General features: G+C 37.9%; 2 protein-coding genes across 2 annotated transcripts; one reads left to right on the top strand and one right to left on the bottom strand.

Annotated features, from left to right (window-relative positions):
- Positions 1–1,591: 1,591 nt before the first annotated feature.
- Positions 1,592–2,161, top strand: LOC149014048 (large ribosomal subunit protein uL11m-like). Its single transcript, XM_089160220.1, has one exon. The coding sequence runs from the start codon at positions 1,592–1,594 to the stop codon at positions 2,057–2,059; it is 468 nt and encodes a 155-aa protein (XP_089016346.1). The 3' UTR covers positions 2,060–2,161.
- Positions 2,162–2,751: 590 nt separating this feature from the next.
- Positions 2,752–9,809, bottom strand: LOC149014047 (transcription factor LHW-like). Its single transcript, XM_089159678.1, is given in 12 exon segments — positions 2,752–3,759; positions 3,761–3,859; positions 4,003–4,128; positions 4,245–4,394; positions 4,510–4,611; positions 4,690–6,273; positions 7,384–7,443; positions 7,622–7,669; positions 8,039–8,147; positions 8,354–8,443; positions 8,982–9,251; positions 9,420–9,809. Coding segments are annotated over 11 exon segments (2,559 nt in total). The 5' UTR covers positions 9,077–9,251; positions 9,420–9,809; the 3' UTR covers positions 2,752–3,663.
- Positions 9,810–15,478: the final 5,669 nt, after the last annotated feature.

Below are 15,478 nucleotides of genomic sequence, written 5' to 3'. Positions count from 1 at the left end.
GTTTCAACCAGTGAAATGGTCATTCACAACGCTGTGTTTGGCCTAGAGGTGCTGCGGATTGATTTTCTCTTTTGAAAAGAATGAAAGTTCTCTTTTACCCTCCTGTTGGTTTGGCGGTTTGTGGCCTTACGTGGTTGAAACAAAATTTTCATTTTTCAATCCAATATAGTTAGAATTTTACAAAAAAATTTCGATTCAGTTCATCCAAGCCAGCTTGCGTGCACCTTGATTACATCCTAAGAGTGAGACATGTCTGCAAAGATCAGACCTACTATTTTTCCACTGAGAAATATAAATCTCTACCACTTTACATGAATAAATTTTTTGTGTGTTTAATCTCAAAGTTAGGAACTTAATTTATTAAAATAAAAATAAATAATTCAATCATCTACAATAAAAATATTTTCCATTCTATGTGGATAGATTATTTGAACTTTTTTTCAGATTGACATGAAATAAATTGCTCAGACGCATTTTCACCACGAATGTGGAATCACCTTTAAATTATTTTATTATATTTAAACATGAATCCTCTACAATATATATGGTAACAAGCTTACGAGATCACATAGTGCTACTAAGACACATAGGCTATCCAAACGCTTTCACCACACAATAGGGTGTGGAAGCCCTTACCTGACCTGAGTACTCATAAAAGAATTCAGAAATAAGACCCTTATTAAAGACCCTCGGATGAATTTTGCATGAACCCCATTATGTGGTAAAATTAATGGTTTTCAAATTGTCACTTGTCAGTAGTGGAGACTGAGATTTTGGACCTTGTCATCTCTGTCGGAAGGTGATCCTGACTCCACAGAAACATCTAGAATGGACCTTGTCATCTCTATCGGTAATTTCATTTGAAAGTATCGTTATAACTTATAACTACCTCCTTCAATCTCGGGAACTTTCCTCTTGAGACACGCTCTTCCCGGTTGGGACGCAAAGAAAGAGCACCTGGAATAAAAGCAGTTTCGTTCTTTTCTTCTCTCGCACAGAAGCTCAAAACTCTATCTCTGTCTCTGATACCATCCAAGACCTGCGGCACAACTACTGGCCACAACTACTGGCGCTTCTAGCTCCATCTAGCCACTAAAGGTATTTTAGTTAACTGTTTTGGATCAATGTATATTGCCGATTCTGAGCAATTTGGTTTGTCCTCCTTACACTACTAAGACTTTGCCTTATGGGGTTCACTGCTTTCTTCCCATTTCCAATCTGTTTGCATTGCTTGTATCAATTTGAAGTAACCCAACATCCAATAGAATGTGATAAACAAACTTGAAACCTTAATTGGGCTGGTGGGTGTTATGTTGTTTACTTTGCCAAGTATCATTCATTTGCTCTGCAGTATTTTTTGTTCTGATGTGATTCTGTAATTTATTATTTCAATCTTACACACCCTTTGTGATTGCTTTCAGTTGCTCTGTTGAATAATCTGAGGACTGTATTGATGATATGATATGATATTGAATACATTTGACTTACATTATTTTTCTGTATTTTGTAGGTGTAAATTTGTACCCTGAACCACCGCTAAATCTCTCATCCGACTATCTCTAGAAGGAACAAGAATAATAAAATCTTTGCTATGTCATCTATAAAAGAGATCCTAAGGCGCAAGCCAGTGGCTGCTACAATCCGGTTAACTGTTCCTGCTGGTGGTGCCCGTCCAGCCCCACCTGTTGGACCTGCCTTAGGTCAGTATCGTCTTAACTTAATGGCCTTCTGCAAAGATTTCAATGCTCGAACCCAGAAGTACAAACCCGACACCCCGATGGCTGTTAACATCACTGCTTTCAAAGATAACACCTTTGAATTCACAGTTAAGTCTCCTTCTGTCACTTGGTACCTCAAGAAGGCAGCTGGAATTGAGCTTGGGAGCAGGCATCCTGGCCATGTTGTTGCATCGGTTTTGAATCTCAAGCATATATATGAAATTGCTAAGATAAAACAGTCTGATCCTTATTGCCAATACATGTCATTGGAGGCAATCTGCAAATCTATCATTGGAACTGCTAATACCATGGGCATCAAGGTTCAGAAGGAGTTAGATTGATTTAAGAATCTAGAATTTTTTGTTGTGTTCCACATTTTTTATTCAAATTTCAGTTAGACTAACAAAAGGATGAACATTCTATCTTTTGTTTTAGTCCTGAATTACACTTGGTTTTTATATTAAACGTGTAGATGGAGTATTGTATGTATTCATCAGGTTGGAAAACGGCTATTAACTGGAATTTATGTCCCTGATGTGTGTATTAATCTTTTCTATACCAACTGTGTTTTAATTTCCATCTATTTCTTGTCCCATGGTGTTGGATTATCGGTGAACGTTTCATGTGTCAGATATTAGTATTTTTCAAGGTTGATTCGTGGAGAAGAAATATTATTCTATTTGAATAACCCCATGAGGGTTTATGGATTTGTGTCTTAAAACTATGGATATGGCAATTGATCCAAGTCATCAATAAATGGGATAGAATTATACTGTACCAATCGACAATCAATGAGTTGGCACTCATGGATGAGCCATATATTAGGGACAGATCTAGTGATGGTTGAATTACCCAGATTGATTGCTGAGTATTGACCAAACAAAGATTGATTGCTGAGGACATTTGAAATAAAGCATCTTCTGTGATGAATTATAGTAAGCTCTTTTTACATCTATCAGAAGCTGTGCTAATGTCTTGCATTCTGTAAATGTCCTACTGAACATTTGATGACATTCATCTTTAAAGCCTAGGATGAGAGCTGAATTTACTGATCCATATTTCATACTTACAGCTTGAAGTAATAACGACAGCAAGTCTTCCTATTGTTCGATGCTGTAGGAACTGACATGATTTAGTTTCAAACTTGACCTGTTTAGGGACTTGACTTAAATAGAGTGCAGGAGTGCCATCGATTACTTTGTGTATGAGAAAAAGGAGGAAAATTTTAGGTTTCATTCATCACCCAAAAGAAGAATAATTATGATTCAATAGGAAAACCCACCAGGTCAACAATCTAACTGAATGCAATGGTAACCCTTCCCACCATGTCAACAATTTAACTCAATAGAGTGGTAACCCTTTTGCACCAGATCAACAGTTCAACTCAGTACAGTGGTAACCCTTCTGCAGTCTGAGAAGAGAGAGAGAGAGAGAGAGCGCTCCCTTCCCAGTACCAATCAAAAATAGAAACCCAAGAACAGACCAGTAAACAAATCTTAGCCTATTAACTGTTTCTGATTCTAGCTCTTGGTTATACAATATAAAGGCAAGGGAAATAACCCAATGAGAAAAACCAAGGCAAAACCCCTCAAATATGCCACTTTTGCTCTCTTATATTTGTCCTTGGCGACTTGGCTCAGTAACTGGCCAATATGGACCCCATCTTATCACCTTCACAAATCCATTGGAAAAGTCTCACTCCTTCAATTCCAATGTCCATCCCAGTTCAAGCAGCCATTCTTGGCATTAATGTTCAATTGCAATAGCAATTAGCCAATTACTACCTGCCTCAGCTCCTTTTAATGCAGAGGAGAAAATATGATTCCATTTTGCATCTCCTCCTCCATCACGGAGGTACTTCAATTAATGTGTAGCTTTTTGTCACTCATTGAAGACAATTTTGCTTCATGGCAAGACATGCTCAGTACAATTCTGGACCATGATTTTATAATTCTGGTGATTGCATTCCAGCAGCCAGGCTGGTTGGAAGTAGCTGTTGATTGATAGTAATTGTTAGTGGAACCCTGCTACAAACAGCTCTAAGTCAACTGACTACCTGAACCAGCCCTGCTACCCACTGTTTGCTGTAGAAGCCAAACGAGTGACAGAAAAATATCCATTCTAGTTATTTCCTTGTTTGCCTGCACCAAGATCAAGACAAGTTTCTTATGGACTAAAATGCAGAAAAGGAGAAGGAAGTTTATTTATTTTGCTTCTTTTTCTTTTTTTGTCGGGTTTGGGGGGAGAGGGGTGGAGTGTCTCTTTTTCCCCTTCAAAATTTTACCTCAGTTATAAAACGTGCCCATAACTTATCTTCCCGAGCTTCAATCACTCCCTTCAAGATGGTCAAGCCTAAATTACGAATCATGTCTGCTATCTCAAGAAAGAAACCTCGCTCTTCACAAAGCATCTGTAATAGAAAATTGAATCAGTTCATTCCTGATGATGTAGGTAACCAATATACAGAACTTCATTGCAAAACACAACCTACATAATCAAGTTTCTGGCTTTTGACTTCTTCCTCACCTCTATTAGCATCTGCCCAGGGGGGCTGAGGTCCTCAACTATAATTGGGCAGATTGAGGTTTGACCCCCCACTTCAAAAGCCCACGTGGCACCACTGCCACCACCACTCAAATTGTCTTTCATAATCACACAGTTCTCATCACCAATCATCTGCACAGCCATGAAAGTTCAGTGTAACATATGGAAGAGATGCAATTATCTTGGCTTCTCTACATAGTTTATTAGCCAAACAAACAGACACAAATCGATGGATGGATTGGATTACCTGAGGCTCGTCAGCTTTTTTAAGTTGGCCAGCGTATTTAGTGACACTTTGCAAGAAGAGCATATGTTTGATGGTTTGATCCAACAAAGCATCAATGCTACACTGTTAAACAAAATCAACCAAATAAAATCAGTACATCATGGAATTATAAATTAGGCCAAGACTAAGATCTAAACTCACCTTTGCACCATTAGGCACAATCTCTCGCAGCTCTTTGATACGGTCTTGGATTTGCTGACGGTCTCTGGGCCTTGGGCGAGTAGTTTCTCCTGGCCGAGCTCTTTTCTTGGTAACTTTGCTTGGTTCTTCAGTTCTTTTAGGCTGAGTAACAGTAGCATTATCTGTATTGATGCTATAGCTATCATCTATCCATGATGCCACCTGAGATTTTGCAACAATTTCTTCCTGAGTTCTAAGAAGGTTGTCATCATATTCAGGCAGCATCACATCGTTTCCACCCAAGCAGGAAAGACCAGCCAACTGAATTTGATTCCAGTTTCCTGATGTGCTTCCTGTCCTCACTGTGGTAGTTATGGAATCTTCACGGCTAGGTTTAGTAACTGAATTAACTTTACAAACAACATCATTCAACATATTTTCAAGTGCACACTCGGAAAAGAAATTTTTTTGGAGAACAACATCTGAGATAGGCTCTGAAATACCAGTACTAAAAGTCGGACAACCACCAGTCTGTAGGGGCAATATAACATCATCCCAACTCCCTCTGTTCTGGAAGTTGCCAAAATTCAATCCCAAACTATCAAAAAGCTCATTTTCAGGAGGATGCATAGGAACATTTGAAGAGTTCCCTTTAATGGCACCACAAGAATTTGTGTTTGTGGCAGGCATAACCGCCTGGTTCAAAATATCACCTGGCAGTACTACTGATTGTTGAAAACTATTGTCCAGTGACGGAAGAGCCAATCCATCGTTCTTTTGCCCCAGTGGTGAAACATCCAACTGAGAAAGATTATTTGCTAGGTTGGGTTCACAGATAGCTTCTGTGGTGTTGCATGACCTAGACACCCCAGTGAAAGCAGGAAAGCTAGATAGCACCTCCGGAAGTTCATCTACTGTTGAATGGGTTAAGTGGGTCAGTGACTGGATGTCTACCAATTCCTGTAAGCCACATCCACTAATTTTGTTGTTAGACGCTAGATCTTGTGATCTACTCATGCTACCTAATGGAAGAAAGTTTGACTCCCTTTGAGAATCCACAGATGTATTCTTGGATGAGGCAGGAGAGTTCAGGGTGGCAGAAGATGTACTTGGAGTCGCATACATTCCTGATGCACACAGTGATGGCCTCTCAAATGAAGTGATAGCTGAGCTTTCGCCACTTACTGAACTCTTGGGTTGGTGTCTTCCAAAAGTTTTGTCAGTACAACTGGAACAAGACTCTGCTATGACCTTTGGTAACTGCAAGCTAGGTTTTGATAATATCACTTGAGCCCCCACACCTGCCATGTTATGTTGGCGTTGGAGGTGATATTGATCATCAATCAAGGTGGACATGTTACCATGGTACCTCTGTGGTATAAAAGAGGCAGGCTCGTGAATAGTTGATGAAGAATAGGAGTTTCCCATCCACTCTTTGCAACTGTCATCATGCAAGGGTTCAATGTTTCCATAATTGGAATATGAATCATAGAATTCACCACTTGAATCTGCTAGTGCATTGCCTGATTGAATGAGCCCATCAGACCTATCAATCTGCCGGAACAAGCTTCTTATGTGATTCACAAACTCTGGCCTCTCCAGAATCTGTGACAGAGAAAGAAAAATTATTAGAAAAACATGATTTATACAGCTTTAGTAGATTGTAGAGATCAACATCTATCCAAATGCAGCATAAAACATGAAAAGAAAAACTATTGAATCTGCAAAAATGAGTATCCCTTCTGAAGTAACTAAAGCAGCAAGGTTTTTGAATTCCATATTTTCATAATGCCAGCACATGCACCTATACATAACAATCACCAGTCGATGTGCCTGGGATTTTTTAGTGAATGAAAGCCAACCACCATCAGCTTTCTCTCCACTAAACAACGAAAGTAACAAAAGAGGAACTGGGAGGATGCACAAGGTCAGTCATGAGATAGCATACTGGAATGTCATCAGGTTCACAACGAGATACTTACCCAAGTAATCTTCAGTTGTGGAACAAAAACCTAACATATGTTGCAAACAAGATAAAAGGGCTTTAACTGGTCCTAATTACCTAATGTATAGGATTTACAAGATCATGGGTTAAGCTCCCCAAAGTGAAGCAATTTTTTGGTAGTCATCTCATTCTGCATAGAGTTTCAAGTGTTGAACCTAAAATGACTTTGTCCCCACCCTAAGATTTGTCCAGCATAATCCCTTTGTGTCCTTCCCCCTTCCCGTTTAACCCACCCACATGCCCCCCAAATATTTTTTTATGATGAACGAAATGTTCCATGTAAGGACATTATAGATAACACACCAATTAAAATAACAAGAGAGAACAAGTTTCATACAGGGCAACTAACATTGTGTTTGTTGATTACTATTAGAAAACCAAATTGGAACCAGATATGAATACCCCTTTTGCTTGGGATGGTGTACTTTCAAAGAGTTCACAAGAATAGGATCACAGGTTTGATTTATTTGTGAACAGGAAAAACCTTCTGTGGATGCTGAAGAATGAAACCTTGCAAACAAGATATATATCTATTGTAGAGCAACAAATGTTTATTCACCCTTAAAAATCATTATATGCATCAAAGAAATTAACCCTTCGAATTTCTAAAAGGATACCTCAACATAAGGGCTAGAATATGTGAATCTAAATGTAGCAGGGTTGCATGTTAGAGAAGTAACCTTCACCCCCTTAAGTCCTTTCGTACTAACCTTCTCTGTAGATCCAAACAGTACCACGCCCTGTGGTGCCACAGGAATTACTGCGATTGTCTGCAATATGGATTGAAATGATCAGTAACATCTTTTGCAACTTTCAATTCTAAAAATAACTTGGTAAGAAATACTACACAGAGACCAAGGGCTGCAAACAGATTGAAAGATATCAGAAGGTTTAAGGGCCTTTAATGTTAGATGTAAAAGCTTAAGTATCAAAGAAAAAAGTTTTCACCTTTATCCCAGAAGTAAACTGATCATGAAACTCCGAATTATCTTGAACCTGCAGGATTCTTGTCAAGTAAGTGGTAGGAACACATAACACGAAACAAGTGTCCTTGCACTCTTAAGTCATTTATAGTTAGGATGAAGCACTTCAAACGGATCATAATGCTAGACTCGGGAAAAAGTTGGAGGCACGGTACAGTAACAAGATTGTAATAAATGCCAAAATCCAAGTCTTCAACCAAGTAAGAGCACTCGAGAATAAAAAAATATAATAAAAGAAAAGAAGCAAATAAGAGCACTCCAGAATCCAGCATAACAATATTAAATCTGAAACATTTTAAAGGCGTTGAAACAAAGGTCTAGCTGACTTCAATTGCAGAAAGTAGAGTAATCATGATGCTCTGAATCAAACATACAGGGATACCTGGTAGATATTTTGACCAGCAACATGTCCCTTAGACCTCCTTTCTCCAAAGAAAGCATCTGAAAGGAGCCAATGGTGCTTCCCAGTAAAAGCAGCTTGTCCTACAATTCTAACCATGAAACGTAGAATTAGTCTTGCTAATTTGCTTCTCCATATTTTCAGTTTGTATGAGACATTTGAAACAATCAAGACAATGGACAAAATATGAATCTGATGGATAGGCGATCTCTTATTTCCATGATTGTAAAAAGAGAAATGGAAGATCAAATAGTGCAGATGAGAAAACTAAGACGGTTTGAAGCAACATGTGTGTACCCTTCTCCCAGCACATGGACCCGAGGAAGCATTTTGTCAATCACCAAGACCATTTGTTCTCCATAATAGGCATCTTCCAAGGTCAAGAGCCTGGAAAGCATAAGAGTATCAGTAAGAACACCTCAGGATAACCTGACTGAGATGCATTCCCATAAAACCACGATCCAGATTTTCTTCAATATACAAAAGGAGCTGTACATTCTCTATAATGCTAATGGACGAACTTTCAAACTACTACTGCAGGAGGATAATCTCAAACAGAAACTTCAAAGCTTACAATGTTTGCATGCAAACCAAGCTAGGTGTACTCTATTGTGAGACCAGGTAAATAAAGCTCATCAGGGAAGAAATATGTAAAAACTTATTTAAAAAGGGGGGGGGGGGGGGAAGACGAAAGAAAGAGAAAGGAGGAGGAGGATATCTAACAGCTGATGAACAGAAGAAAACAATAGATCAAATGAAAATATATGAAACGGAGGAATAGAGATAAAAGATAGAAGCCAAATCTTGAAACAAACAGGTTATGGAAGTATTTAGGAAGGACTAGAAGGAGATGAATAACAGAGCAACATAAATCACGCACAAATTTAGAAAGAAGAAGTGCATACAGAAATGCAGGATCACTTACAGGGCATTGCGGCAATGGAAGCGCCAGAAGACCCCATACGACCATCCATTGTTACAGCATAGCCTCTTGAGCTCAAATTTAAGCCGGAAACTCATCTTTGCTTTGAAATCTGACAAATCAGAGACGAATTTTTAAAGCTTCTACTGTTATTTCTAGCTTCCGCGACAGGATCCCCTCCCTGCACGCTTCTTTCTTAGATCTCTATTTCGTCTCATTGCTTGCTCCAGAACCTGAACCAATAGATTATCTACCTCCATGAACGGAAAGTACCTGGTAAGTTTGATGAACAATGCAACTATTATTTCTTCAGCATATGAATCGAAAAACAGTAAACACTGTTTTAAGCTAAGGTCTGAATCTAGAAATGGTAATGAACTTCAACCACGCCAATAAAGGTTCACAGAGCTGAAAGCACAGGTTTCGGCGCACTTGAAATACCTAACGATCGAAGGAGACTGAAAGAAAGCGATTTGTTCGTGACTCTCACGGCGCCTTTAGAAAGACAAATGGATCGCGAGTAATAAAGACTGAAGCAGAGTGCAGAGAGCTTCCACACTTAATTTGAAGGCAGATTTTTCCCTTTTGGTTAACGAAGCGAAGCAGTTTAAGCGAACAGAAGAAGCATCACAGCGAACTCTCCATGAGCTCTCTGAAACCTAGCGTCTGTGAAGTCTGAACTCAACAAAGTGGAGGTGAAGAAGCTAGGGAGAAGCAGACGAAACTCCAAAATGGAAAAGCACAAAAGGCAAAGCGGTCTTTTATAAGTGCAGAGTAGAGTGACGTCTGAGGCTTAAAACAAGTTGTTTTTGTTGTTTGATGGCGGCAAAGGTGGCCGTTGAGACTTTGAGATGTGATCAGCAGACTGCTAATGTATACTGATACTTATGAAGAAGGGAGGAGGCCAGAAGGTGGAATTTGAAAAGTCCATGTCAAATGACCATTCCACCCCTAACGTGTCTCCTTTTTATTTCAAATCAAATCAAAGAAAAGCAAAAAGTAGAAAGAGAGAAAAATAAAAATAAAACCTAACAATAATAAATGGTTTTGCCCTTCCTTCTTACACCGTTACACGTAGATGCTGAAGGTCTATAGTAACCGGTTCGGTCCCGGTCGAACCAACTTTTCATAGTTATAATGGCAAACCCTAGTACACTAGTACCAACCCTATTGCCTAAAATAGCCGACCATGAATAATTTAATATATATATATAATCCCTTGCTTGCCTTCTATTGTACTCCACTCAATCAATAGTTTAACCATTTAATTAAGCTTTAAGGGGAAAAGTTGAGAATTAAGTAATCATAATATCGCCGGAAGTCGAGATATTGGTTAGGAGGAATATCCCGGGAACCGAGATGAAGGAAAAGAATGAGAATGGAATCCTAACCCCCAATGGCCCAACACCTCTCTCTCTCTCTTTTTGTGTCTCACAAATACGGGCTCAACTGAACTGCCTAAGGTCAAGATTCAAAGTGGTGGTCGAGATTTGATCTTAACCACTAGTTTTATATATTTTTTTTGGGTTTCAGTCGGTGTAGTTCACAAATTAAAAGAAAATACAAAATGAACGGTTGATATCGAATCTCTCAACCACCACTTTTGATTTTCACCATTCGGATCGAGCACGCAGCACTGAAGCACGATTACACAAACACACTATGGAACTTTACGTGGATTGAATTAAGGATTCTATTATATGTTTTATGAAAATAAATTAGAGGGTCTGATTCAACATGCTCCATCAGCTTTGGAACATTTTGTGCATTAATCAAGTATCTAACATTTAATATTAGAACAAACACCATGGAACTTACCGTCTTGCAACTTCACATCATGCATGCCTGCATGCAATATGTCGAGTTAATACTACTCTGGCTGTTCTTTTCTTCTCTTCTTACATATTACAAAATTCTAAGCTTATATATGTCAAGCGTGTAAAACACTGAATCTCTCTCTTGATGTAAACGTTATATGAGGGGATATCACACCTGCAACTGTCTTAGTCTAAATTTATCAGAAGATGTTTTATATATCAAGCATGTCACACACACAATCTTGAATTCATTTGTGGGTATCAAGCATCTCTCTCATTTGAGGGTATCCAAAGTTGAAACACTAAAAGCATAGGGAGCACCCATCATTCTTCATAATGGGTTTCAAGAATGGATATGGTTACTGTGAATAACCCTATTAACCCATGCAGGAGAGATGGGTCCCTGATACGAATTTCACTAGAATGAGAATCTTGACTTATTGTCTTTGTCCTAAGCAAGTAATAACCTCATAATAATCTTCTCTTTCCACTACTAACCCTTTTCTTAATGGATATTAGATTGCCTAAATCTTCCACCGCTGACACAGTCATGCCAAATTTCTTATCCTTAATCTCTTGCCTATCAAAATTATGAGTACCTGAAATAATATGATTGATGAGTCTCACTCCAGCCAATGATAAAAACAGATTTTGACAGTGTCTATTAGGTGTTTGTTTATTTGTCTCTTTGTTCGTTAATAAATCTTAATAACAAGTTGATGGGTTGCAGCTTTAGTTGAAACTTTTTCCATCACTGCCCTACCAGTTTAGTGGGTAGGTAAAGCCTGCAATCTATGCAAGATTGCAAAACCTGCAAAGCTATGGAGAAAGAGAGAGATGACCCACACCATGCACTCAGTGCAGACGCAAAGGTGTTACCATATATTATTTTTTAGCATCAAAGCACTTCATTTCTGGTTAGCAAAGTTTATGATTCTGTTTCCTTGACATTACACAGGGGCTCCTTCATTTGATAACAAAGTCAACAGCATGGAAAGCTATTGTTTCATGGATTCAAATTTCATATATAATAGGGAAGGTGGATTGATTAAAGAAATATTATGGCAAAGAAAAAGAAAGATATCGCTCGATCAGAATCTATCTTCTTTTTAGTTCTCCAAAAGGAGATCAAAATCCATGAAAGTTCCTCCCAAGCGAAATACTAATTATTTGTTGAAGAAGAACTTTGTGAATTGTGAAGAGGAAGAAGAACTTCTGAACATTCTGTCTGATCAGAGAGACAAATGAAGTTGAAGGGTGCATGAGCTAGGGACCAACATGGGAGAAAAGAAAGACGTCACCACAATTATTATATGTTTGATAGTAACTAGATATGCCATGGCAGTACTGGGCACACATGGGACGGTTCATGGAATCCCATTATATTGTATTCTGTTGGTCATGAGTTCATGACATATGATAAAAGGAAAAGCAAGCTATCTTGTTTCACTTTCTGAGCCTCGGGAATAATAATATCTAGAACTAACATGAGAAAAATGGTCCAAAGGCTGAACCCATTGTTCACTGCTGGCCCACAACAATACAGAACTGGTTTAGACTTCAACTATCCCAAATCTAACAAAATTTTCTTTTGTTTTCACTTGTTTAGAAAACAAATGCAAACACTCATGAGCTAGATCTTACGTGTCTAATGGGGCTCAATTTGATTATTGGCACTGGTCCAAAGGCTTGATTTCAATTTGTTCCATCAGCATCGGAATTTTTAGAACATGGATCAAGTACCTAATAGATATACAAATTGAAGGAAAGAGACCACACTTGTGACTTTGTCCCTATCTCTAAGCTAAAATTATAAACCTCTAACCATTAAGAGATGCATTCCACCTTTTTTTTCCTTCCCTATTATAAATCTCACTATCCTGAAACTGGTCCAGTTAATCCGCATGGCCAAATTTTGTATCATTTCAGTTATCATTCATCATACCAAGCTTTTATCTACACTGCTTTTTGGTCTTAGCTTTTTCAATAAACCTGACAAAGAGGGAAGATTTATTTGAAATTTGACTATTGAAATCGAATTTGTCTTGGTGAGTTGATTCAATATTCATCTTTTCATACCCGTGTGTCTGTTGTGAGATGGCTCGCTGGGTTAGAAATTGCATGAGAGAGAGGGGAGGGGGAGAAGAAGGAAAAGAGTTTATCTATTCAATTATTTGATTAAGGATGATTCACCCAAAGAAATCTTGATCAGAGATGGAGATTGTCTTTAATTTTCTTCTAGTTTTAGTTAACTATATAAAAGAAAAAAGATTATAACCTCCAGTTTTACTTTGAAGATGGTTAATAAGACATGCATATTACCTCAGGAAAAACATATGTGTATTTGAAGTGTTATGAAGGCCACCTTAACAAAATGTGATATCCAGCGAGTATTTTAGGACGTTAAGAAGTTGTGCCTCTTTCTATTCGATAGTCTTTACTTGGCAAATTAACATATTATTCTTTTAACTAATGCAGAATTGTTCTAGTGGTAAAACCCACAGCTCTTAGTGAAGAGGTTGTAGGTTCAGCTCTCTCCGAGCATATGTAATATCTTTATCCCTATGTTAATAAAATAAAATAAAAACTTTTGAAAAAACATACCATGGTTTTAGCATTTTTTTTTTTTTTTTTTTGATAACATGTTTTTAGGAATTTGGATGACATGGAAATGCACTCTCCCTAATACAATTGGCCACAGTACTAGGAAGTTACTAATGCTCAATTTGCACAAAGCATTATAAGAGAAAGGTTGTGAATTTTTCAAATTTGGTAAGGATTTCATCGTGATCAAGAATACCCCACAAGATCAATAATTCATCTTATTCATCAATGTTTTCACCACTCTCCCCTATAATTTCCCTGGCAACAAAAGGTTTCCGATGAATCTCATTCTTATCACATGTATTCTTTATTCTATATTGGGCTATTGGCTTTAATCATTTTAATAAAACTATTATACAACAGAATAGGTAAAGAAGTTTTTTGTAGATAAAAAATAGGTGAAGATAAATCCCTTCACTCACCTAAAGATTGGCTGTGAGAGCATTAAAATGAAGGTAAATAACTTGTAATTTACATATATGTGCCATGTAATTTATCAGAGAATTAGTAGATAATCAACACTTTTGCCCCCAAATATAGCAGATATTGTGTAATTTGCTTTTCTTTTTTTATTTTTTATTTTTTATTTTTTATTTTTTAACAATCTTTCTCTTTCTTGACATAGCAGAATGGCACATAAACGTTTTAGTCAAACAAATAATGAGTAATAGTTTCACATTGTTTTAACTTCCAGATTGAGTACCCATCAAAAAAATCTGCTTGGAATCGTTCTTCCTTTTCCTCTTTTATTTAATAACTTGAAGTCATGATGAAAGTATCAAAAGTTAGTAACAACCCTCACCATTTATTGCTCTCTTAACGAGAAATTCCTTGAGAGTTGAAACGTACGTGATGACGTTTCACTGTTCCAGGGACCCCACCTGGGCTTCCATCTACCGACAACTATCAGAGAATGAACAGAGTGTATCCCCACCCAAGTGAAACAAAATGACTCGTTCAGAGTAATCATCATCGCTTCGGGTGTCGAGTTAGTTAATAAGAATTAGCAGGAAAATAAACCCCAGTTATGAGTTAAGATAGAAGCACCCAGGGGGCCAGGTTTACCCAAAACGGAAAAGACAATTCACACAAAATGTCTCCTACCAAAAATCCAAAAATCCAAAAAACCTTCCCTATTTGGCATCCAAAGGATCAAATCATCCTTTAAATCGTTCTACCAAAAATTCTCATCTTTTGGGTTCTGGGCCTGTGAGCCAGAGTTTACAACCCAGTGGTGTACACGTATAATGCCTGATCTTAAACATAATCAGTATGCAAGTGCCAAGTATTTATATGCTTGAATTCCATTAACAAGTAAAGATTTGTAAAGGGTTCCTCAAAAGAAATTGAAAAACTGTTGTATCCTTGAGGTAGGAGCTTGATGCAATCAGTGGAATAACAACAAATGCAGTGGCAGCAAACGTCAAGCATTCAGTGGACACTCAGACAAGATATATATGGCTTCATAATTACTTTAAATTATTATTTCTAAATGGTTGGATTCCATTGAATTTTATAAAGCTAATGGTCATTAGTGCAGTTTTAAGAAACTCCTGGCTGTCGTCATCTTCCCCACCCCCACCTACAACTTCACTGCATGGAAAAGACTTGGGCTTTAAAAGTTGAAATCTAGAATCTGCAGTGGTATTTATCAACTAATCTAGGGCGGTAAAAGCCAAAATGTAGAATGCAACTAGGTTGGATGGCAAGTTATATAAACTTGAACAAACAAATGAGTCTGTTATTTCGTCTGCGTCCAAGATTTGTTAAGGAAAACCTTGGGTTTAGAGTTTGAAAAGTAGACGGAGAGGGCTCACTGAGCAAGCAGCATAGAGGAGCTTGAAAATGAGGTGTGCCAAACAGCATCATGTAGCAAATTCATTTGATAGAAAAGGAAGACCAACACAAATGTGCCAGAGTAATCAGCCAGCCCAGGGAACTTTTCCATCAAATAGAACAGAGTAACAACACAACCCCCCCCCCCCCCCCACACACACACAAAAAAAAAAAAAAAAAAACCTAGAAAAACGAAGAAGAAAGAATTAACAGCAATCAATCAAGCAATGTATAAGCATAAGC

This window comes from Hakea prostrata, chromosome 6 (assembly GCF_041222555.1).
Source record: "Hakea prostrata isolate BN-2017 chromosome 6, UWA_Hpros_2, whole genome shotgun sequence".
Classification (NCBI taxonomy): Eukaryota; Viridiplantae; Streptophyta; class Magnoliopsida; order Proteales; family Proteaceae; genus Hakea; species Hakea prostrata.
Note: the sequence above shows the minus strand (reverse complement) of the source record. Positions and strands in the feature narration are given on the sequence as shown.